Source organism: Halichoerus grypus, chromosome 4 (genome assembly GCF_964656455.1).
Source record: "Halichoerus grypus chromosome 4, mHalGry1.hap1.1, whole genome shotgun sequence".
Taxonomy (NCBI): domain Eukaryota; kingdom Metazoa; phylum Chordata; class Mammalia; order Carnivora; family Phocidae; genus Halichoerus; species Halichoerus grypus.
This window is the reverse complement of record NC_135715.1, coordinates 55,265,358-55,290,596: the sequence shown is the minus strand read 5'-3', so window position 1 is coordinate 55,290,596 and position 25,239 is coordinate 55,265,358. Positions and strand designations below refer to the sequence as shown.

The 25,239-nt window shown below is 38.7% G+C and overlaps 1 protein-coding gene across 2 annotated transcripts in view; it reads right to left on the bottom strand.

The window, feature by feature from the left end:
- Positions 1–478: 478 nt before the first annotated feature.
- Positions 479–25,239, bottom strand: part of COG3 (component of oligomeric golgi complex 3) — a 73,842-nt gene continuing 49,081 nt past the window's right edge. Inside the window, exons 16-23 of one of the 2 annotated variants that reach the window (XM_036071682.2) lie at positions 23,032–23,121; positions 19,635–19,755; positions 16,896–16,984; positions 16,652–16,786; positions 11,419–11,494; positions 6,920–7,047; positions 5,792–5,890; positions 479–2,428 (exon numbers count right to left, since the gene is read on the bottom strand). In XM_036071682.2, the coding sequence (XP_035927575.1) occupies positions 2,399–2,428; positions 5,792–5,890; positions 6,920–7,047; positions 11,419–11,494; positions 16,652–16,786; positions 16,896–16,984; positions 19,635–19,755; positions 23,032–23,121 (768 nt within the window). In that variant the 3' untranslated portion in view covers positions 479–2,398. Of the gene's footprint in view, positions 2,429–5,791; positions 5,891–6,919; positions 7,048–11,418; positions 11,495–16,651; positions 16,787–16,895; positions 16,985–19,634; positions 19,756–23,031; positions 23,122–25,239 lie in introns of those variants that run through there. The other variant, XR_013446964.1, reaches the window with a different exon arrangement.

The following is a 25,239-nucleotide window of genomic DNA, read 5'->3' as shown; positions in this document are numbered from 1 at the left end:
ATAGCAGAAGAGAATTTAAAGATATGGGATTGTTAAACCAGGGTGAAAATACAAAGTCGTTTTTATTGCTACTTCCGTAACATTAAATTTCAACACAACTCTGTGCTGACAGTACTCAGGAAATTGGCAGTTTTGCAAACAAAGAAAAATTAAATTATCTTTCAGCTAACGAAGCATTAAGAGGCTTCAAAAATGTCTTCCCACAATAATTATCTTACCAAAAAATCCACACGGTACAAGTAAAACCGAGGAAATGTGAACAGACTGGTGGAGTGTACCAATGTCCATACCCTGCTTGTGATAATGTATTCTACTTTCACAGGATGTTCCCACTGGGAGAAATCGGGGGAAAGGTACAGAGGGTCTCCCTGTATTCTTACAACCGCATGTGAATCACAAGCTAGCTCAATAAAAATTTCAATTAAAAAATTATTTTTTAAAAAGAATCCATACACACAACAGACATGTGAGGACAAAGTAGGAAGCAAAAATCTTTATTTTTTAAAAAATTCACATTTATTAAAAACAGCAATTTCTAGCCAAATAATATAAAGCATTTTAAATTATTTGAAAGTATGTACATGTTTTGTATAAGTAAACACTTGAAACTGTACAGATTTTAAACAAATATTCATTTAGCCAACAAGTTGGATCACTATCACCTACTTAGCACTTTGTAAGATGTTTGAGTGTTTCAGAAAGAAAAGATTCAAAACACAGGGATGAGTGCCATCAAATATTTTTATCCTTAAGACTGCAGCCTGCTCTGTACATCCAATTAAATCAGTCACAGTACTGTACAATAATCATGCCCTCATTTCTTTGGAAAGGCTATTAAAAAAATCAAATGTACATATAATACAGAAAACAGGATATTTTACAGTTTATTTCATTAAACAGTTTATGTATTTAAAATAGTAAGTGGAAGTAAATACAATCATCTTGATTCATTCATTTCATGTCAAAGAATGAATATGGACCCTCTTTCCCTTCTACCTTCCCAAAATAGACTATTAAGCTCTCTCAAGCCACATTCATCACCAATTTAAATGGAGTTGAGGAACAAGTGACCTGTTTAAAGTGACAGACATCAGGATATATAACCTATCTACACACTGCAAGAGGCTGCTGCAAGGGGACGAGTCCTGTAGAATGAGGTCCGCTGGCTACATTCCAGAACCCTCTTCAGTGTTCCATCTCTGGATAGTGTTTGAGTAACTCAAAATTCCTTCTGAACCAAAAAGCAGCTTATGTGAGGCGAAACCAATCCACTCAGGAAATAGTTTTTTGTGGGCAAACTCAAAGATGTGCATAATTTATCTGATGATTCCCTGATATAATATGGTAGATTTTAAGGGGTGGGCCATCTTCATCCTCCTCGTCTTTGTTAGTTAAATGTATCCTGCCGTGACAGGGCTAGAGCCCCACGACGTTGGTACAGCACAGCCAATGAACGAATATATGGGACATGAAAATGTTCACTGTTCAAAGAACTACTAAAACCGAAGGCAGTGTACAGAAAGCTGGTAACCCTAACCTTCCTGCGTGAGATACACTATTGAGCAGGCTGCCTCCTCTCCCTTACGGGCCAGATTTAAGACATCTTAATTGGTGCTTCCCATTCACAAACACGGACTATTGTACCATGAAGATTCTCATTAAAGATACTGCACACATCTATTATGAGGAGGCTCCAGCCCCTGTGTTTGAACGTTCTGCACCTAAGCAATTCAAGGAGTACAGACGCTGGGACCTTACACAGGCTCCTTGCACCTTGAAACTACCTCACATCAAACACACAGAAAGAGAACACCCCAAATTCCCAGGAAAGCAGAATGTGTTCTCAGATGCACCCAATCTACTCCAAACAAAACTTCAAAGTGATAGGAGAAACATTACATTAAATAGAGTGCAGAAATAAGATTTCTGGAAGTAAAAAAGAGCCGCCGTGGAATCTCTGCGGCTCAAAGCGTTGCAGTGTTTCACGCTTTAACACACCCTCCTCGTAGAAGCTTTCTAATTAACAGTAATTCTGTAAAGTTCTTCTTCACACTACTTATTGTAACCTAGTTTCAAATTGCACATCTTTTGCTAAGAACCATTTCCCTGTGTGCCCACCATAGCTACCTCTAAAAAACTCACATTTCTCGTGACCTTTTCAAGAAGGCAGTTCTCACGCTCCCAGATTAATCTTTGGCATTTTGATGTTTTTAAAAGGGAAACACCAATCTTCCAAACACTTGGCTTGTATTTCATTCTGCAGTCAGCACTGAGCAGCACGCCTGTGTGGTTCTCGGGGACACCCCCACATCCGGTTCCTCGGCGTCCTGCAGGCTGCCAGATTTCCCAGCCCGCTCGGACCGCACAGACACTGACGTGCACAGCCCGGCCGGCCCGGTTATTTAGAAACGGACAGTAGGAGGTTCAGCTGAAAAGCAAAGTGAAAGGCTATGTTAGTTCTGCAGTGGAATACCAATCCTCAAACACAGAATGACAGAAAAAGTCTAAGATTTTTAAGAAGCCAAATGGACACAGCTGGACCTGCAATGCTGGTGTGATTCACGAAGCGGCCACTGGGCGGTGGGCTTTGTGGCAGGTCTGGGAGGGGGTCACACTCTATCACTGAATCGAGGCCCTCAACTTATTTAGAATCCAATGAAAATGACAGGAGGGGAAAAAAAAAACCTACATACCAACCCTGACAAGGGATAGAAATAGATCTAAATTATCAATTTCACCTTTCTCTGTGCAGAGTGTGTTGTGGGAAGAACCTTGTGTAAGATGAATTCCTTGAATGACCACTTTAACGGCAAAAGAACAGGCGTGAGGAGTGAATTTCAGCTCACACGCTAACTCTGACTGAGCCCTAGAGCACCCTGCCCACTCTGTAGAGGAGGGCGGGACACAGAGCCGCCCCCAGGAGAAGCGGAGAAACCCACCATGGGACAGGGAAGGGAACTGCAGTCTCCACACGGCCAATCTGGCACCCGAGCCCTAGAAGACATGCGGTTGAATGAACCTGGCAGTGAACCCTTCTACACAGTACGAACTGTTTTGGCAATCAAAATAATAATGGCCCCCTAATCTCTTCTATAAATTTGTACTCCCAGGGAAAGGAACACACCATCACCTCTGTTTTTCCTGCCAAAAATACAAAACCTCAGTCTAATCATGATGAAACAGACAACACCAAGTTGCACAGAATGATGGTCTCAATCAGTGTTTTTCAAACTAGGGTGCAACCCACTGGTACATGAGAACAATGCAGTGGTTCATCAAATGAATAGGGAAGAGAGGCAGAGCAAAGCAATTTCAGTTGTACATAATGTGAGTGATTACTGTCAAATTTTAAGTTACAAACATACACACACACACTAAAACATGTATCTTGCTAGCAGGAGTGAGCAGGAGCCCGGGAACCCTGCATGTTCTTGGCAAGCTCACCTGGCTACTCCACATCTACACTCTTGCAACTGACTATATATAACTGGAGAAAAAATAGACAACCATGCTCTCTTGGATTCATAACCACTGAACTCAACTGAGTCTTGCTCCCCAAATCTTTAGTGCCCCCTCCCTTTTAGTGCTAACCGTCTTCCTGTTTCACTCACAAGCATGAAGAAATCAGATGAGAGCTTCCATCGTCCTATCGTGTCCACCGCCTCCCCACGTGTGCCCAAACACTGGGCTTTCTTTCCTTTTGCGACTGAGCACCCCCACCCCCATGCACCTAACGAAGGCTCCACCCTCCAACTGTTCCTGAGATTCCATCCCCCCTTTGCTACTCCAGGACATCTTTCCAGCATCAATTTTTCCCTCTCTCTGGATCCTCCTCATGAATATAAAAACATGCATTTTCCTCTATCTTTAAAAGGAAAAAAAAAAAAAAGGAAAGATAACCCAATAACAAATAAAAGTAAGTTATTTATAGGACAAAGGAAGGAAAAGGCTGGAGGGGACTGAAAGGGAAGCAAGACACCTCCAATTCTACCTTGTTCTAGAATTCTGACTTGAGAACCAGGTTAATACTTTATATAATAAAAAAACAAAATTAAATCAAAATGATGGGGAAAAAAAATTTCTAAACACTGAAACAAACCTAACTATATATCAAGTTAGTGGTATAATCACATAGAATATAATTACTTCAAGTGACTTATAAAAAAAAAAGTATTTTAACTACAATCCTGGAACCACAGACACATCTTTTTAAAATATGACCCATCTACGGGCGCTTGGGTGGCTCAGATTGTTAAGCATCTGCCTTCGGCTCAGGTCATGATCCCAGGGTTCTGGGATCGAGCCCCACGTCTGGCTCCTGGCTCCTGGCTCCTGGCTCGGTGGGGAGCCTGCTTCTCCCTCGCCCTCTGCCTCTCCCCTGTTCATGCTCTCTCTCTCTGTATCTCTCTGTCTCAAATGAATAAATAAAATCTTTAAAAAAAAAAAAAAAGAAAGAAAATGAACTCATTTAAAAAATATATATATATGACCCATCTATCCATACAAAGGAATATATAAAGCCATAAAAAAGAATAAAGTTCTGATACATGCTACAACATGGAAGAGCCTTAAAAACATTCTGATAAGAGAAAGAAGCCAGTCATAAAAGGCCATGTATTGTATGATTCCATTTATTTTATTTTATTTTTTTAAAGATTTTATTTATTTGACAGAGAGAGAGACAGCAGGGAGTGGGAGAGAAAGAAGCAGGCTTCCCGCGGAGCAGAGAGCCCTATGCGGGGCTCGATCCCAGGACCCTGGGATCATGACCTGAGCCGAAGGCAGAAACTTAACTGACTGAGCCACCCAGGCGCCCCTGTATTATTCCATTTAATGAAATATCCAGAATGGACAAATCCATAGAGACAAAAAGTAAATTATAGAAGATGGAGGAATGGGGAATCTGCTAATGGCTATGAGGTTTCTTTTGGGGGGACATGAAAATGTTCTGGAATTAGATGGTGGTGATGTTGCACAACTTAGTGAACATACTAAAAACCAATGAACTGTCCACTTTAAAAGGGTGAATTTTATGGCATATGAGTTCTATCTCAATAAAAAAAAAAAAAAAAGACCCCATTTCCCTTCCAGCTACACCTTTTCTCTCCCAATGTGGTAAAACTCCCAAAAGACTCACCCATACTCAATGCCTCCAGTCCCTTCCCCAACTCTCCACCCTCTCTGATCAGGCTCCCATACCTTACTACTCTCTCCCACACCCTCCAGTCCTTACATATGTAAAACTCCTAAGCTATACCAAACTTAAAACCAGAAATAAAATACCCACCATAGCACCAGCCTACTCCTAATACATAATATGTGCTCAATAAAAACTTGCTGGCTGAACTGAATACATGAATGATAAATACAGACCTAGCTCTGTATTTAGTTTTTCCAACTTAGGAAGAAGAGAGAAAACAGAAACACTTCTAACATCAAATCCCTACAGTAACTTTTTTTCATGTGAAATGTGGGCCTCTTATCATGCATACTGCAAGTAAAATTACTCAGCATCGTAAACACCATTATTTGAACTTTTCACAAATAGTTCATTCATGTTAAACATAGCAATTTTCAATACCAGAAAGGATTTAAAAGAGCAATTAAAAATTATAAAGTCATCTCTAAAAATTTGAGATAGCAATTCAAAGTTTGAATTATTGCTCATCAGAATAAAATTATGTAAATTTTTAAAATTAAAATTAAAAACATGGTTACTCAAAGACATTACCTACTCAAGTAAAATAACGAAGAGGAATAAAAGTACAAGGATCTTCAGATGATGGATTACCTGTTCCATAGAAGGACAAGCAATGATCTGGACATCTTCAGGGCTAAACTCTTCCTTTAACAAAACATGGAACTTCTGGAAGACTTGCTGAATATTATTCTTAGAAAGAAGAAGAGGCAATCCCATTAAATGAGTCACTAGAAACATATGTGGTCATCTTAAACATGAAACATTAAGATTGTTAAGTTTTCATTTAAATTCCAGTTAGTTAACATACAGTGTTATATTAGTTTCAGGTGTACAGTATAGTTATTTAGTACTTCCATACATTATCCTGTGCTCAACACAAAAAGTACACTCCTTAATCCCATCACCAATTTCACCCATCCCCCCACCCACTGCCCCTCTGGTAACCATCAGTTTATTCTCTATAGTTAAGAGTCTGTTTCTTGGTTTGCCTCTCTCTCTCTCTCAGAATGTTAAATCTTAATGATGTTTGCCAAACAAATGGAGGAAATGTATCTTTCACTGGATTACCAAAGACATATAATTTACACTTAATGATTCACATGCTAGTACAACCCAACTAAGCCTTATCAGATAATACTTCCTGGAAAAGCTAAACTCTAGTAAGCCCCATCCCCCCAGAGAATAGTAAGGCCTTCAGGAGCAATTTCTTACACAAAAGATAATAAAGTTCCCAGACACATAAAACGTACTTTAAAAATCAACCAATGCCTTCGGTAAAGATGTGAGCTCAACAAGAGCTGGAAGTTATGAGCACTAAATTTGCTCTGACATTTAATCCCTTGGCAGCCACGGCAAGCCATTTATTTCCACTACTCACCAGTAAAATGAAGCATAATTCCTGAAATGCCGCTTTCTCAAGTATTGGGCCACATTCAATGTTAGATCTGCTGGCTTATTTATTTACTAATTTGTACTTTAAGGTCAAAATTACCTTGCTGCCAAAGGTAACATAAAGAACTTAAGACAAAGGCAGGGGTGGATATAATCAGGCCGGTGCTGGTTTTGTAAGCCTCCCAAGAATTACAGTGATTATTAATCAACTTTACTAGAACAGTATACCTACACTTTTAAATGTCTACAGGAAGAGGAAAATGGTAGACAAGGCAAGAAAACCTGAAGAGACTGGACAACATTCAAATAACATATCATGATACTCACCCTAACAGGTTTAAACAAGATGAACTCTGTGTCTTTATTGGATAGGTACAATGACATGCTTCTCAATGTCAGAGGCAGCTTCGCTTTTATTGCCTTGTAGGCACTTGCTACAAGGTCACTGACCTTTGCTGGAAAGAATTAACCTCATTAGTGTTACAAAGAAAAAGAGAAGAAACACTTCCATTTTTATTCAGAGGGGAATAAATGGAGAGAAAAAAACGGCAGAAGAAAGGACTCCATTTCCCCCAAAATTTTCTTTCACTTTTCCTGTTTACCAAGTTTAATCACAAGCCCTATAAACATTCATTATCTACTACATACAAAATTCTACTCCCAAAGGCAAAGGCAGTAAAAGAACTCCTCCAACACCCTTCAGGACATTCATAGGGGCTATACTATTGTGCCTTTGGAATTCAGAGATAGTTAAGATAAAATAAAAAATTATTTGCAGAGACACACTAGTAAGAATCACTTCATTATGAAGGAGCTTACTCATTTACAGAACTGACTCACAGCAAGAGATGCTCTCTTGGCTTGTGAAATCATTCTGAAAACATCCACACATATTTAACAATAACTAAAAATCCATCTGTTACATTCTTTTTTTTTTTTAAGATTTTATGTATTTGAGAGAGAGAGAGCACGCGCGTGAGGGGAAGAACAGAAGGGGAAGGAGAAGGACAAGCAGACTCTGCACCTGAGTATGAAGCCCAACACAGGGCTCTATCCCAGGACCCTGAGATCATGACCTGAGCTGAGATCATGACCTAGGGGAAACCAAGATCAGACACTCAACTGACTGAGCCACCCAGGTGCCCCCATCTGTTATAATCTTATACTGTATTATCAGAAAGGCTACAGAATTCCAGAAGACTGTAACTGAAACAATTACGTAGCCTAAGTGTAGTGTCTGAAAAGAAGTACAAATGGAAAAGAAGAGTAGTAATCTTTATGAGGTCATTTAAAAGAGGGAAACTACCTAGAAAGGTATGAAGAAAAAGACTGATTAATAATTTCAAAGACATTCAACTTCACTCATAATTTAAGAAATGTATATTAAAACAACTGAGATATTTTCAGATTGGTAAAAGTTACTAAGACTGTGAATATCCACATTTGGTAAGGGTGTGCAGAAACAGGTCTTCTCATCCACTGCCGTGGGGAGCATAAACTGGGCAATGTCTAGCAAAACTGAAAATACACATATACTCTATCACTTAACACTGCCACTGCTAGAAATTTACCTTATGGATATACTAATAAAATACCAAGATACGTGTATACAGGGACATTTATTAAAGACTGGATGAGGAAAAAAACCTAAAAATACTTTTAACTATTAACAGAATCATTAAAGAAATTATGCTAGAGTGACGCATTCCATGCATCACTGAAGAGAATGCACAGAGCTGGATACGCCAAGACAGAGAGGGCTCCAAGACACAGAGTAAGTTTAAAAAAAAAAAAAAAGAAAGAAGGCAAGGAATACGGTATAATCTTATTTGTACAGTATTTTTAAAGTCCAGATATGCTAGTACATACATAACAATTGGGGGAAAGAGACTATTAATAGTTGCTACCTTTGAGAGGACTGGTTTGGAGATGAAAAATAGAATTACTTTTCATTTTATACTTTGTCACAGCCCAAATTTTGTACTATATATTAAAAACATTTTTCTTTAAATTGAGAAGGGTTGTGGTAGAGCAGGGTAAGAAAGTATCAACGCTCTCAAGAAGAAAACAATCCAGGAATTGCTTATTTTCTCATAAAATAGATGAAAGCTCCTTTAGGGCACTTAATTCCATGGGCTCTGGTTCTATCCTCACCAACACACTTCAAGAATCCCTAAGTCAGTTTTCAGAGCCCTTGATAACCAAATGGTGGGTGTGAAGCCTAGTGAACAGAGCCCTCTGAGGGCTCTTTTTTTTTTTTTTTTTTTTTTAAAGATTTTATTTATTTATTTGATAGAGTGAGAGAGCACAAGCAGGGGGAACAGTAGAGGGAGAGGGAGAAGCAGGCTCCCCGCCAAGCAGGGAGCTCAATGCGGGGCTCGATCCCAGGACCTTGGGATCATGACCTGAGCCGAAGGCAGACGCTTAACCATCTGAGCCACCCACGCGCCCCTGAGGGCTCTTTATAAAGGTATATTTCTCAGAGTAAATTAACAAATTGGCACCCTAATTTACAACTCAATCTCCTCTGAGTTTATCATGAAATGATCCCCAGGAACCTAATCAAGACTGCATGAACCAGTCACCTTGGGTTTCTAGGGCCCTAGACAAGTCCCTAGATTGTTCTTGATGCTCCCAGCCAAAGGCCCAAACATCCCTGACATTTCAGTGTAGGCTTCTTGTACTACAGATGAAGAAAAAGCAATTCCACAGCTCTGCGCGGCTACATGGGACAGAAGATACAACAGCTAAGTGAACTGGAGTGCCACTGCTCTATCTGCCAAGACCTCCTCCCTTAAAAGACAGAGAATGGGTTAACGACAAAGCAGCAAGCCCCACTGCAATCTGTCCTGTTGTCAGCTTCCTTTCATCCACTCCTGCTTTACTAATGCTGCAGAGCACAGCACACCTAACACTGCAAGCTCCACTCAGATTCCACTTGAGAAAATGACAGCCCGTTTTGAGTGAAAGAGGATCCTTCCAAAGAGGAAAGAAAAATACGTTAATTATGCATCAAGCCCCTGGGCTTAGTTGTATTAAATACGCCTATGCCTGTTTGTTGGTTTCTACCTATTTTAAGAAAGATTTATTGCACCCAAGAGTTTCATTTACATAAACATTCAAAATAAAATCAGCTTCTATTTCTAAATAAGCCCTATGAAACACTGAAGCCTTGACCCAAAGTCCCAGTTAATCCACAGGTGGTCAGACTTCCTTCTAGAATTGTGCTGAGTTATGGAGTGACAAGACTGCTCCTGACTGCAGGGGTCAGAGCAGGCGCTACTACCACAGCCAGCTGCGATGAGAATTCCCAGCGCTGTGGCACCTGGGGGACGCAGGGCCCTGAGATCAAGCCCTGCATCGGGCTCCGTGTGGAGCCTGCCCAAGATGCTCTCTCTCCCTCTCCTCCGGCCTCTCCCCACCCCCACGCTTTCATGCTCTCGCTCTAAAAATAAATAAATAAAATAAATTTTAAAAAGAGTTTCCAGATCTTCTGTCTTCTGACAGAATGTACTACTCCATCAAGTATGATCTCTGCCCTTTGGTCAGATGGTGAAGATTTCAACCTCACATGAAACAAAGGTTTAAAATAATGAAGACAGTAAAATATTTACTGTCTCCAACACAGGTAAACAAAAGACTGAAAGCAGTCAAAAAGTTCATATGCAATAAAGCAAATCAATGCAAACCTATACTGATATCATCAAAGTTCATATGACAAATTTTTGAAATAAAATCCTATCTTCCATTCAAATACAACTGATAATTCTGTACACTTACAAATCCTATGAGATGCACAGCTACTCTTTTAGCTTCTCAGTTCTAGTTCAACTTCAAATTAACCTGAGCCATTATTAAGAGTAACTGAAAATTTTTAGAATGCCCTCAATTCTTTTCCCCAAAAGAAAAAATACCTGACAAATATATCATTCTTTCAATATGGAAAACCAATCATATTAAAAACCTAACGTTAGATTAGGTGCCGGTAGACAGTCAATTTTTTATGGATGCTAAAGGTGAATTTGGATCTCACTTTCAGCTAAAAGCTGCCCTACCAACTTGGATACAGCTTCTCCATAATTAAAACATGATTCTTTTACCATTTTGCCCTTTTAGGTTCCAAAAGATCTCTTTCCTGATGTGGGCCAGGGACCAGCCAGAATACTAATCCTCCAAAATGATTTATTCTGGCTTAATGGCAACTTAAAATGCCATAAAATGAACCAAAAGTAACCCACAAAGTTGTGATTCTAAATGTCCGAAGTCTAATGCTAAAGATAAAAAAAAGAAGAAAACCCTCTGGCACAAAAAAATTTATATTTAAGAAAGAGTAAAACTGGGAACATCTCAAGCATGTCTGCCAACTCCCCACTTACACCACAATTTTTATAACTTTTTTGAACACTCTGAAAATGTTAACAAACTGAGGATGTAACTTACATAAAACGTGAAACGAACTAATGACCAACATCCTTCACTGAATACTTGAGAACAGTAGCGTTCCCTCCCTAATTGCAGACTACCAAAAACAGTACTTTCATCAAAGCTCTAATACAATGAAAAGCAGGTGTACAGAAACAAACTGTTTCCATCTAATCACCGTTTATTTTTAACTCTGTATTTTTTCTTTTTAATTCTTGTTTCCTTGGAATGCTTTTTGAAATGCAAGTAGTGCTGGCCCATTAAGACCTGTCAGCTCCAAATTGCACCTTGCATCAACACAAACCACAGAAGCAGGAAACCAACTCCAAGCTGTCAGAGACTATATAAATGCAAATTAATCAACATCCTAAAAAAAGAAATCCCTGATAGTAAAATGTGAATACCTGGCTGTGCCCAAGGCTGCTGTGAAAGAGTATACTTGGGTCCTCCCTGACTGGCCATCGTCTTTAATGCTGAAACCTGTTAGACAAGACAAAAAGAAACACGTTTCTTTTCATTTCACGTCTCTCCAAGGACACACCACCATCTGAACCTATTAAAACATAATGATAGTCAAATGTGCAATCCTAAAAAAATGCGTCGTAACTCATAATCCTTCCAACTAATAACATATTTTAGCAAAACTTCTTTTGTGATTTCAAGGCATCTGCTGTCTTGCAAAAAAACACCACCAATGTCCTGAGATATTCTGCCTGAAACATTTTAGAGAAGGAAGACAAAACTGAGGACCTAGGAAAAATACAGAGACAAAACAGGTCCCTTTTTAAGTGGACTGTTATGTCAACATTAAATTGTTATTGTATGCTGTTAGAAAAATGTCACCCCAGCAGGACAAATCTCCTTTACATACCTAGAGATTCCTTTTCTTTATTATATTTCAGGCAGAGAGAATGTTACGAAAACGAGATTTTCAAACAGCATCAAAAGGCACACTTGACCAACCAGTGCTACAGGTAGACTCAGATGCCCACCTTTTATTCATCTCCCTTTCATTCCTCAGCCATCAGTACAGAGAAGCAAACATAAAAAAGTACATTTGGCTGCTTGGACAAGTCTGTTCTTAAGATGTTCTCAAGATGGCAAATCATGGTGGGGTAGTTGGTAACTAAGGTGTAGCTGGGGAAGGTGAAGGACAGAAACTGCATAAAACATTTTTTAAATGGATTGTTAGGTGCCAAAGGTCCCAACTGTGACCTTGGCCTCACTAGATAGTCTCATTAGAAAAATTTGAGAACCAACACTTTCCGATTAAAGAAGGCCACAAAAATATTTAGGCAGAAGACGGGCACAGACAGAACACAATGTTAAGTAAGCTCACATTCCTGGACTACCCTAGGCCTTTGCTCATGCTGCCATGTGTATAAAATCACCCCTTTCCTATTGTCTATCCCTCTCGATAGCTTTACTTTGTATTGTGAGATGCAGCTTTTAAAAACAAATCATTCATATGATTATAGATTAGGCAATGCTAAAAGAAAAACATGTTCATTTAGTATGTATTATCCAAAATCTTTTCCAACATAAATATATAAACATACTAATGTGTCTGCGTTTACAAAAATAGGAACACAGTGCTCTGACATCTTTTTTCCCCACCTAACCCTAAATTCTGGACATTTTTCTGTGTCCAACAGTTATGTTTTATTAGTAATGGTTGCCTATTACTCCACTGATTGTTCCAGAATTTAACCAATATCATAATGATATATATGCTGTAGGTTTAGGCTGTATTAATTATTTTTATATTAAGAACAAAGACAAACTTACATATCCATCTCTATTTACTATCTATGTAACATACTTACCTTTAAGTCAAACTGCAAGGAGCATTTTCTTCAAAAGTTTTCCCCAATTAGCCCTATCTTTTTCAAAAACCCTACGAGATGAACATAGTAGACCCACTGTCTCATGATGACATTGCTGTACACTTCATAATGTTTACATATTTTCTATCCTGATTTCCCATTAAAGTCCTTGAGAACAAAAATTAAATTTAGAGGTCAAATTCTCTTACATGCACTACAATCAAGAAAAAATTTAAATTTATAGTGTTGCTGAGGAAATTAATAACACTTCAGAGGGAATATTAAGAATAAACTTGTAGGGCACCTGGGTGGCTCAGCTGGTTAAGCGTCCAACTCTTGATTTTCGGTTCAGGTCATGTCAGGGTTGTGAGATAGAGCCCTGAGCCTGCTTGAGATTCTCTCTCCCCCTTTCCCTCCACTCCGCCCCCACCCCCAACCCAAATAAACTCGCAATACTTCAGTAAATTGCTTGGGAAAAAATGAATATTGCTAAATACAAGTCTTGAGTTTTTCAGCATAAACTGGGGGAAACACTTTTAGCTTAGTTATAAACTTGAAATGTACTTCCTTTAAAATGCTTTCATTCAGATTTTTTGTTAAAGCAAACCCGCACTTCAAATTTGCCGTATTTTCCTATAACATTTCTGCAGCATTTAAAGTACTATTACATGTATGATCTTCTTCTGGGCCTCATAGTAACCTTAAGTTGGGAAGAGGGGTACAGTAGCTATCTCTGCTGTAGAGGTTAGAAAAGCAAGGCTTGGAGAATCTACCATTTTACTCAGGAGGTGGCAAAGGGGGGCTAGAGCTCAGCTTTCCTGAGTCAAAATTCTATGCTCTTTCTACCACACCCATGACCAGTCCAACCCCTACTTCAGGGTTTGCTTCAAGCAACGGTCAATATAATGAAATTCTAAAACAATAGAAAGTATCAACAGTTTTTCGGGTGCCTGGGTGGCTCAGTCAGTTAAGCATCTGCCTTTGGCTCAGCTCATGATCCCAGAGTCCTGGGATCAAGTCCCGCATTGGGCTTCTTGCTCGGCAGGGAGTCTGCTTCTCCCTCTCCCACTCCCCCTGCTTGTGCTCTCTCTGTCAAATTAATAAATAAAATCTTTAAAAAAAGAAAGAAAAGAAAGTATCAACAGTTTTTGAGTTTAACAGAAGATATTTGATCCAAATTATTTTCGTATGAACTTCTACCCCCAACACTTAGAACAGTATTATACTCCCTAGGGTCAAATACTTAGAGAAAAGGTTATTTTTCAAGGAGAAGGAAACAGGACAATAGAGCATATATATTCTTCTAGAATTTATTTTATTTTTCTGAAGAAACTTCATTAATTGTACCAAAAAATCAGGGAAGATGTTTACACTAGTCAGATTACGTTTGTAGAAATGACTGTCTTGTGTATATTGGGTCACTCTGTATAACTTTAGTGTCTCCAACTTGAAATGAAGATGTTTTACTTACTCTAGGTGCCAGGGATATAATGAGAATTAATGAAAACAAGGCATCTCAACAAGGAGAGTCCAGGAAGGAGCTACATAACCAAAAGGCCAATTTACAGCAGGTAAAAAGGGACTAAAATCACACCCCGAGTCTTTAGGCTCAAAAACAAGTCTTCAGACAGCCTAAGAATGTTCTCTACACTCACACAGTTTGTTTTATTATGCAAACCCACATATATTTTAAAAATGAGCCCAAATTGTTCTCAGCTGAGAACATTTGTTGATGAGGCTCATATCCAAATGTTAAAATACTGAGACCTACAAGCATACATCCAAATCGAAGATGAAAAACTGTTCCCTTTCTGCACCTATGGATGCCGCTTCTCTTGCAATCATTTATCAAGGTACAATCACGGGCCGCCTTGTAAGATGCCAACTATAATAAAAGAGGCACAAGATTCTGCACTTGCAGATTTACCTTTAAAGAAAATCATTTTAAAGTTTTAAAATCATTTATTCTGTCTCTGCTATTCAGAATACTAGTAACATCCACCAGATAAAAAGTGAAAAATGGCTTGGTCCACAAATTCTAACAAGCAGTATCTTAAACGATCACATACATCTGTGTGAACTCTAGTGCTTACGCTGTATGCCCTGGGGATGTGTGCGCGTCTTTGTCTCTGACTCACTCTACTCCAACAGGATGGGGGAAGGGACTGAATTTGGAATAAGATAATGTGAAAGGGATGCTCAGTCGTCTAAGCTGTACTATCTACTAAATATTTTGACTGGACTCTGAAGAGCACTTAGGGACCAAGTTTGAAAAAAGAAAACGAGGCAACAGTGAATGATCTGAGCAAAGACAACACAGACTAAGCAGGGGGGACAGGACTGACTTCTCAATGATGTCAAGAGGCAGGGTCTTTCCCTCTCCGACCCCTCAGGGAGGAGTGGTGTAAAGAGAGATGCGTGAACAGCTATACAAGAGTCCGCGCTATAGATGTGTAGCATTCCAGGGAGAACCACTATATAATTCAAACTTGGAATACGTGTTTTGTTTTTTGTTTTTTTAAAGATTTTATTTATTTATTTGACAGAGAGGGAGAGAGCACAAGCAGGGGGAGCGGCAGGCAGAGGCAGAGGGAGAAGCAGGCCTCCCCGCTGAGCAGGGAGCCTGATGCAGGGCTCGATCCCAGGACCCTGGAATCATGCCCTGAGCCGAAGGCAGATGCCCAACTGACTGAGCCACCCAGGCGCCCCGGAATACATGTTTTCTACATAAATCTCTAATTTTTAAAAAATGTTCATAGTGTCCAGAGCCTTCCAAAATGCATAATTATAGAGTTATACCAGATTTACCAAACTTACACTACCATCAATTTGGACAGCTACATCAGTGAATTTTCATTCTCTTGACTTCTTGACTGTGCTTTTCCAGAAAAAACCTTTAATCCTAGATTTCATTATAATCAACTTGCTTATGTCAGATGATTCATTCTGCAGCTCTGCTATTGCAGAATACTCATCTACAATATTTCCCACCAGCACTAATGTGGATGCTCTCCCAAAAATACATACCACAATCTACAGATTTCCCGTAAGGACAATTTCAGTAAAAACTGTAATGGACTTACCTGTAAATTACAAAGTATCGATAACTTGTGCCATTTTTTAAAAATCAAAACCCAGCAGGAAACCTTTCTACCACCACTCCCCCCTTTTAAATTTATGTGGCAGGGGAAGAAAAACACACACACACACACACTCCAAATACTAACAGACAATTTGCTTAGCTGTCCCCTGGTCATTTCAGAGATACAACCTGTCTCCCCAGTTAGGACTTAGGTAAGTAAAGTTGAGAGAAAAGGCTGTCATATTTTTATCCTTTTTATAATGTACTCTAATACAAGTCCGGACAGGCAGTAGAGGCTTTAATAAATGAAAGCTCATCTCAAGACTGTTTTTTTAAATTTCAAGACTTTTAAAAAATTTTTATGAAGTAAAGTCCTTAGTAACGGTACTTAAGCATTTAAAAAACAAAAAAAATTAGGCTGAAACAGGAAAGTCAAAATAGCCATGATGTGATTTTTTCATTCCTGGCATTAGCCAGCTGGATGGATGTTAGTGAGGAGACAATATTTGCACTTTTTCTCTTAAAAACTGAAAACTGTGCAAGCATATCTAAAAGTCCAAACCAGAAAGCTTCCATAATAGGAAACACGGTGATTTCCTAGACGGAATCATTAAGATTTGGGCTTACTATTTACTAGCTCCTGCCAGAGTTTTCACAAGAGGGTAATTCAAAAGGAAATTGAAGGAAGAATTGAAAATTACTTTACCAAATATGCACCAAGGTCTATACCTTTGTCAGGAACTCCTCCAGCTGCTCTACAAACAGCTTGGTCTGCTGCTGAATAAACTGCTCACAGGCCAATTTCAGATGACGGTCTACATCTTTTTTAGAGTCAAGATAATGTTCTCTTATCTCAGGCGTACCCTTAAAAAGAAGATGACAATTTCCTCCTGTTTTTATGTGCCTAGAAATTACCAGATATGTAAAGAATGCCGTTTATCTCCCACCACCAATGAAACAGACTCCTTCTCACCTCCAACAAGAACTCTATCAAGGCATTGTTGCTATTCAGCCTAAAAAATCTTGGAACAGTCATAGGGTTCAGGATTTTAAATGCTGCATCTGTGAAACAAAATTACTCATCCAGTGAACAGGTATAGTTTTAAAAGAAAAGACGAGTTACTGTTTCAGTGTGTTAACATACACCAGTTATCTGTTACCACAAAGCAAGAGCGGTTTCATTTCCACCAACTCACCGCCATGAATGGAAGAGGGTGGGATTAGGGCCAACCATGGCTGTAGTACCCACACACAGTTATTTTCTAGAAGTCAAACTTGAGAAATGACTATTAATCTCAGTTATCCATTTACAGAAAAAAAAAAGATAAATGGTAACTGATACCTTAAAATTTCACTGCTTTACTTTTATGCTGCTAAATAGATCTTTCAGAAAAAAAAAAAAAATCAGATACTTACCCAGCTTCATTTGTTAAGATCCTGGCTGGCACAGAAACTTATTCATTTGAAGCAGAATGAATAAACTAATGTGTCAGCCAGAAAGAAAACACCAAAAGGACATATTTATCCCTTAACCTCCAGACTAACTAGAATCCATGCAAAGTACCAACTGAGGTCTCATTGATGTTCAAATGCAATTAAGATATAATGTTAGTCATGAGAGATTAGAGGTTTAAAAGTAAAGAGAGCAAGTACTTTTAAGTGATAGTCAGAAAAGACCATTTCTTTGCTTTGCCACACTGCAGAAGCAAAGCATGAAATGCTTCCAGCCCTGGTTTTTGCAAGTACACGTACCACAACAGTACTTACTGCCTTGACCCTGATCTTACTCAAAGAGATCTATCAGATTCAGTATTGAGAGTAAAGCTTTGTTTCTGCTGTCTTTTCTACAAGATAACCTAAAAGACTGTCTGTGACAGCATACAGTAGGATTATATAGGCTTTATAATGTTTTAGAGAAAACAAACCAGTATTTGCCAAAATTTTAGGGCATTTTATTTTCTCACACTTCAGTGGATCTATATGAGAACTAAGTAAGCAGCAACAAATTATGAATTAGAAAAAAATGAAGTAGATCAGCCTTACTTTGTCCCAACACTTAAATAAAGTTAAGGACTATCAGCCCCTGGCACTCTTCAAGGTTAGAGCACTACTCCCATACCTCACACTGAAAGGACAGAAGGAAATTAACTAGACTGGTTGGGGGATGGAAGCCTCTGATGAGAATAAGCTCTAAAAAACATTATGCATTCTATAAAGGCAAAAGCGAGGAAATCTGGCCGCTGTTTAAAAAAAAAAAAGAAATCACAGGGGCGCCTGGGTGGCACAGTCAGTTGAGGATCTGACTCTTGGTTACAGCTCAGGTTGTGATCTCTGGGTCCTGAGATCAAGACCGAGCCCCTCATTCTCGGGCTCCACACTCAGCAAGGAGTCTGCTTGTCCCTCTCCCTCCCCCTCTGCTTTTCCCCCACCCTCTAAGATAAATAAATAAAATCTTTTAAAAAATAAAAAATAAAAATAAATCACAAAATATATGAGTAACACACAGGGTCACTATTCAAATTCCAACAGAACCAAAAGGTATTCTCTATGGTGGAAAGGAGAGAGCATTAGGAAAAGAGAGAGTAAACTGTTCTAATATGACTCATGATGAGACCACTTTGGTTCTCAGGTGAGTTAAGTCAAGCCTACTATTTTATAAGCACAGTCACTAGGGAACTAACAACCGGCTACCCTTGGGAATCCTGTATTTGGAGTTCCTCTGAACCAGAGTACAGGAAATAATTTGAGTGACTATTTTCTCAATTCCCCCAATACTTAAGAGAGAAGTTCCATTTTATAAACAAAGGCTTAAGGCATTAGAGCTTAATTCTCTTGGAAATGGTTAAGAAAAGATAAAGTTTAGATAAATTTGTAAGTAAGGGAAACTAGGGATATTCATAGTATATCCTTAAGTGCTTAAGATCAACATCTTAGAAAATAACTATTTTGATCTTTTAGAAATCATCTCTTATTAATTTAGTCAGAGGCAAATCATTAGGACGGATGAATCATCTTTCACAAGATGATTCAGTGTCTATTAACAACTCAAAGACCCTATCCACATGATTACGTAACAACCAGCTGATTTAATAATACCAATTAGGCTTATTTAAGCACCTAAAGCTTACAAAGCACTTTAACATACATTTTCATGCTTAATGATCTCAATAACCTGGTGAAGTTATCATGACAAGTTGATTCTGCTCATTTCACATGGGATAGGAAAGCTAAAACACCCATCCAAGATCACACAAGAGCCAGGAAATGATGGTCCAGGAACAGAACCCAAATCTTTCACTCTTAGATAAATACTCCCATTTTACCATTTTACCCAGCTGGCTTCCTGAATTTTCATGAACTGACAAACTCTACTCGATGTTTAAAATCACCCCAATTGGCTGACACTGTAAGTAGCTGTTACACTGATTTTTCATTTTTTAACTGGTTATGGTAACATGTGGCAGAGTCTAAGAGAAGTAATGCTATATTACAAATTGAAATGCTCAGAAACAGTTCACTTCATAAAGAAAATACAGCAAGTAAGATGTAATTAGGATGTTGACAGCTCAGCTTAGTATGAACAAGTAACATGCTTAGCAAGCACAGCATGCAAAAAAAATTGCAAATGAACATAAAATAAACCTATAACCTTTGCTGACACATTTGGACAGGTTAAACACACCCAAATGTGCCAGCCAGAACAATGAAGTACCTCTAGTTTTCTTGAGGTCCAGGGAAATTTCCTTAATAGTGAATTCAGTATGAAATGGAGCAATTTGTTCACGAAGAATCAAAAGGTGCTTAATTAAGAAAAGTTGTCCATCAATCTGAGTCTAAATTATAAGACAGAAAAATGGGTATTATCACAGATTAAATAAAAACATATAAAACACACAGTGTTATTAATCAACATTAATCTACCTAGGTTTATGGCCCTTAACCTAACCATATGTACCAATACTCCTTTGTGGTACAATGAACTCTCCCCATATTACCCATGTTAGAATTATCTGGAAAAATCTTGCTGCAAACTCTAACATTGTCACCCACTCTCCTTCATCAATCCAAGAAAGTAAATCAGACAAAAGGCTATAAAGTAACACATTTAGAAAAAGAAATCAAATCTATTTTAACTTGGTTTAAAAACAGAAGAGATAAAGTGACCTAACCTCAGCATGGAGCGGGAAATAAAGAAAAGGTCAAAGCATGAGCACAACTCTGACTTCTCGTGGCTTTCCAGTTTCTCTTCAAGTAACATGACTCTGTTTGGCCAAAGTGGTTTCAATATCCAGAATATCAGAAATATTCATATTTACACAAAAGGAGCTTCCAAATGCAAAAATGATTTGGGGTTACCATTTTGGATTATCCTGCCACCAAGAGAGCACTGACTGTCTATACCCTGAGAGTCAATATACTTGCATCTGCCCTGGCAGGACCCATCTAGAAGAGTCTTATGAGTCAAGCTTAGTTCTCAAAGCTCTGTTCCAATCCTAAAACAGTGAATAATCATAACTTTCACTTCCAAAAAAAGTCTGTATATTAACAAGAGCAAGGCTGCATCCACTAATTCTTGCTGCTTAATCAAGACAGAATCTTACTTTGAAAATATTTCTTACAACGTTACACTGTATTAGGAAAAGAATAAAATTGTCCTTCAGTAAACAACAACAATTTTAGGGGCGCCTGGGTGGCTCAGTCATTAAGCATCTGCCTTCGGCTCAGGTCATGGTCCCAGGGTCCTGGGATCGAGCTCTGCGTCGGGCTCCCTGCTCAGCAGGAAGCCTGCCTCTCCCTCCCCCACTCCCCCTGCTTGTGTTCCCTTGCTGTGTCTGTCAAATTAAAAAAAAAAACAAAAAAAACAATTTTAAAGGGGTTATTAAACAAAGTAACTCCTCTCCGGTGTCTGTCTCTCTCTCTCTCTCTCCTCCCTCCTTCTAAATAAACATATAATCAATATATAAGTATGATTTATTTGATGGAAACTCACTTTGCACTCTGGAACACAGAGCATTAAATAAGTAGGAAGCACTACACATTTTGAATACTTGCTCTATTTTTTAAAAAACTAACAACTCCAAGGGGCAAAAATAGTATAATATAGATTTATTTTACTAAAGCTGTTATAATCCAGCAAACAGTACCATAACTGTTAGTTTACTAATATATTAGGTCTTCAATTAAGTATGGCAATAATCTTCTTGCCTAAAGAAGCTAAGACATTAAGCGGTCATTTTCATTAATCACTTTTTTCTTGAAAGGCAAAAGTACACAAACTCAGCAACAAAAATAAATGAGCTAATGCTTGCAAAATCGAGGACTTCCTCACACAAACTTAAACCCCTTGTAATATGTAGGAAGCAGAGTTACGTAAAATAGGATAGCCTCACAGGGTAAGGACAAAATAATCAAAGAGCCCTTCACTCCTCCCTTTAAAAAAAAGGAGGTGGTACAAGAAGACATAAGCATATAAACTTATTTTTAAATTAGATCATTTTTTCCTCCTTATCCGCTAAGAAATACAGGCTTACTCTAGAAAATCTGGAAAATAAAGAAGATTATAGAGAAAAGAAGGGAAAATATCCATATTCACCCAAAAGCTTTCAATGTTCTTGTTTTATTGTGTGTTTTCATTACATAAAGTCATAATGCACATCTGGTTTGTATCCTTTTTTTTTTTGCCTTAACATATTTAAGTTAAATGTTTTTGCTTCATTAAAAAAAATTAATGCCTGTGTAATAGTCTACTCTATGAGTATGCCACAATTTACTTAATCATTTGCCTAACATTAGACATGCTTCCTGATTTCATGTATTATAAGAAATGTGAGAGTTCAGGCTTAGAAATATTTTTTAAAAATTAAATCTGCCTGTCTACAAATAACTTTCCATCCTCTTTCCAGCATACGAAAATTTCATTGCAACCTTCCATTCCATGACTGGGAGAATGCAGTGGTCGCAATCAGAGGTACAGCTTTCCTAGCAACAGAATCCCAAATTCTTTTGCAGGAAGTTTTTTTTGTCATTTGTTCTTGTTTTGTTTTGTTTTGTCTTACCCTAATTTATCTAAAGCCTTGAAGTAAGAAATCAAGTTTGTAAATCTGGAAGTCCAGAAAGGTTCACAAGGTTTGAATACTCCAAACAGCAAAAAAGAGTTTCCCTGGAAATAGCCCCCACAGCTTCCTCCTTTTAGGCAACACATATTTTAATGGAAAGTTAAACAAAGCAACACTTTTGACCATGCTATAAAAAATTCTCAGGGGCCCTGAGAGCAGCCTTCAGCCCCAGATCCCTTCTTGATTAAAAACTGTAAGTCACAAAGTCATGGCAACTACTTCTAGCCACGCAACCCATGGGCCACAATTGTCTGTCTTCCAGATTGACTTGGCTGATTTCCTCCAAGTGAGGCCATTCAACTATTTAAAACCATCACTGAAGGGATGATTATAAATTGCTATGTTCCCTTATAAACACTGCTTTGGTCTTTCAGGGAAACAGGAGTCTACTACCTTCCCAGTTGCTAAGGCTATAATAAGAAACCTTTACCCTATAGAATTTATAACCAAAGTACCACTTTCAGCACTTTTTAGCAAAGCTGGCACTCCTTTTACAGTGTAGTCTTTATTTAGCACTATAATAAAATACAACTGAGCCTTGAACAACATGGTTTGAACTGTACTGGTCCACTTATATGTTAATTTTTTACAGTACAGTACTATAAATGTATTTTCTCTTCCCTATGATTTTCTTAATAACATTTTCTTTTTTCTAGCTTACTTTATTGTAAGAATATAGTACATAATACATGTAACAGATAATATAGGTGTTAATTGACTGTTTATGTTATCGGTAAAGCTTCCAGTCAACAACAGGCTATTAGTAGTTAAGTGTTCGAGGAATCGAAAGTTCTATAAGGATTTTCAACTTTTAGGTGGGGGGGAACTGAGCCCAATTCCTGTGTTGTTCAAGGGTCAACTGTTTTAGCGTCTCTTAAAGGGCCTCAATTAAATCATATTAAACAAATCCTACTGCCAAAACGGCTTTAAATTTCTGTGCCTAAAAATAAATGCTGTATTCCACAATATTATTCACCTAACACTTCATCAAACCTTGTTTTTGCTGATAGACTCTGATGCTCCAAGTAACGACTGAATGCAGGCAGACAAGGCTTCCTGTGATAATCCTTGGAACACTGCCCTCTGGTGAAATAAAAGAAAAACATTACCCTGAAGTGCTTCACAACACAGGAAAAAGAAATTGTAAACGGGGTACAAGGAACAATGAATGCTTGCTTGCCCTCATCCACTAGATGAACTTATATTACTGGCAATATTTCTCCTGGAGTTTCCTATTCCCATGCAACCTGTCTAGACCAACACACAGTTTTGTAATTTGCATCTCTCAAATGCTGGATGCACAGGGGTGGGTGGACAAGGCAGATATGGTTCTGACCCCACGGAGCCCTGACTCCAATATGGCCTCATGTTGTAGGCTGTTTTTTAAATCAATAAAACCAACTTTAAGACAAAGCCTCAGTAAACCCACTTCTTTTTTTTGTTTTTTTTTTTTATGATTTTATTTGTTTATTTGACACAGAGAGAGAGAGAGAGCAAGAGCAACAGCAGAGGGAGAGGGAGAAGCAGGCTCCCCGCTGAGCAGGGAGCCCAATGCAGGATTCGATCCCAGGACCCTGGGATCATGACCTGAGCCGAAGGCAGACGCTTAACCAACTGAGCTACCCAGGCGTCCCAGTAAACTCACTTCTAAAAATGTATCCCAAACAATTAATCAGTATTGTATTATAAAATTCATGCACATGGCTCTTACTACATTATTTAAAACAGCAAAAAAAAAAATGTTCAATGATAGGGGAGTCGACAAATAAAATACTAGTAAATATAAATTATAGGATACTGTGCATGAAATACAGGATGGCTGAAGGACGTGGTAAAATTTCTGTAAAATGTAATTAGGTAAAAACAAAATAATCGGGTTACAAATAGCATGTGAAGTATGATTCTTAATTTAATTCTGCCATTTCTATATCTTGCCAGAGGTGTGGCATGTTGGTCTGGGCAGTGTCGCCTGCCAGTCCCTTGCTTCCCCTCCCCGCCTCCATTCCACCTGAGACAGAATTGATATGGAGGAATATGAGCAAAATATTTATTATGAGGCCACAGTCCCAGGTCCTGATCTCTACTTGATGTTACTCTCTTTTTGTACTGCTTCCCTCTCATTTGTCTCCCATGAGGCTTCTGTAGTAAGAAAAGATTAGGGATGCCTCTTGCTAGGTCACTGCCCCTGCCTGAAGAAGACTGAAGATGTGCAGCTTAGACTAAGACCCTCTCTTCCTCCTGCTCAGTCTTAATGCATTTTTCACTAGACTTGGCTTTCTTCGCCTTAGCTGGTTAAAATAGAGAGGGAAAGGATTCAGACATAAGCTAGGTTAAAAAAAAAAAAAAAAAAAGGAACAAGCAGTCCCAGAACATAAAAAAAAAAAAACAGGCAGAGTTGTGTCCTCATGTCTACCCTACTGTTTGGCTCAAATCCCTGTTAAGCACCTAAAAGGCCTCACTAGGGTCTGTGATGATAACAGGTTCTATGTGGAATATGCCCCCATGTGTCCCCTTGGGATCCTGGCTCTACTCTAGGGAGTTTCTTTTCTTTTTTTAATTTTTTTTTAAGATTTTATTTATTTATTTGAGACACAGAGAGAGACCACAAGCAGGGAGAAGGATCAGAGGGAGAGGGAGAAGCAGGGTCCCCGCTGAGCAGGGAGCCCGATACGGGGCTCGATCCCAGGACCCTGGAATCATGACCCGAGCCGAAGGCAGACGCTTAACTGACTGAGCCACCCAGGCGCCCCCTCTAGGGAGTTTCTGAATCCCAGCCTCATACCATCATTCAGTACACCTACTAGGGAACCTGGGGAAGAGGAGATGCCAATGTCCAAACCTCCCTCTGGAAGACAGCTCATTAGCTAGGCAAAAGGGCTAAGACATCTAACTGTAGAGGTGATGTGGCCTCATCCTAAAAGTCTCAGAACAGGCCAAAAGGTATTTTCTGGTTGAATTTCAAAATCTCTCTAAGCACAAACTCCAATAACTATGTAGCTTAAAATAGAGACTAAGTACTGTGCACTGTACTGGACCAATCAAACAACTGTGCAACCTTGTTCAGCCCCTAGGCCTCTGAGATATGGAACCATCTCTATGCGGGGGGTGGGGGGGTAACACACCCCCTTTGAACTCTATTCTTAAGAAACAGTAGCATCTGGACAATTAATTACATTGCTGTTGTATTTAGTCACTTTTCTC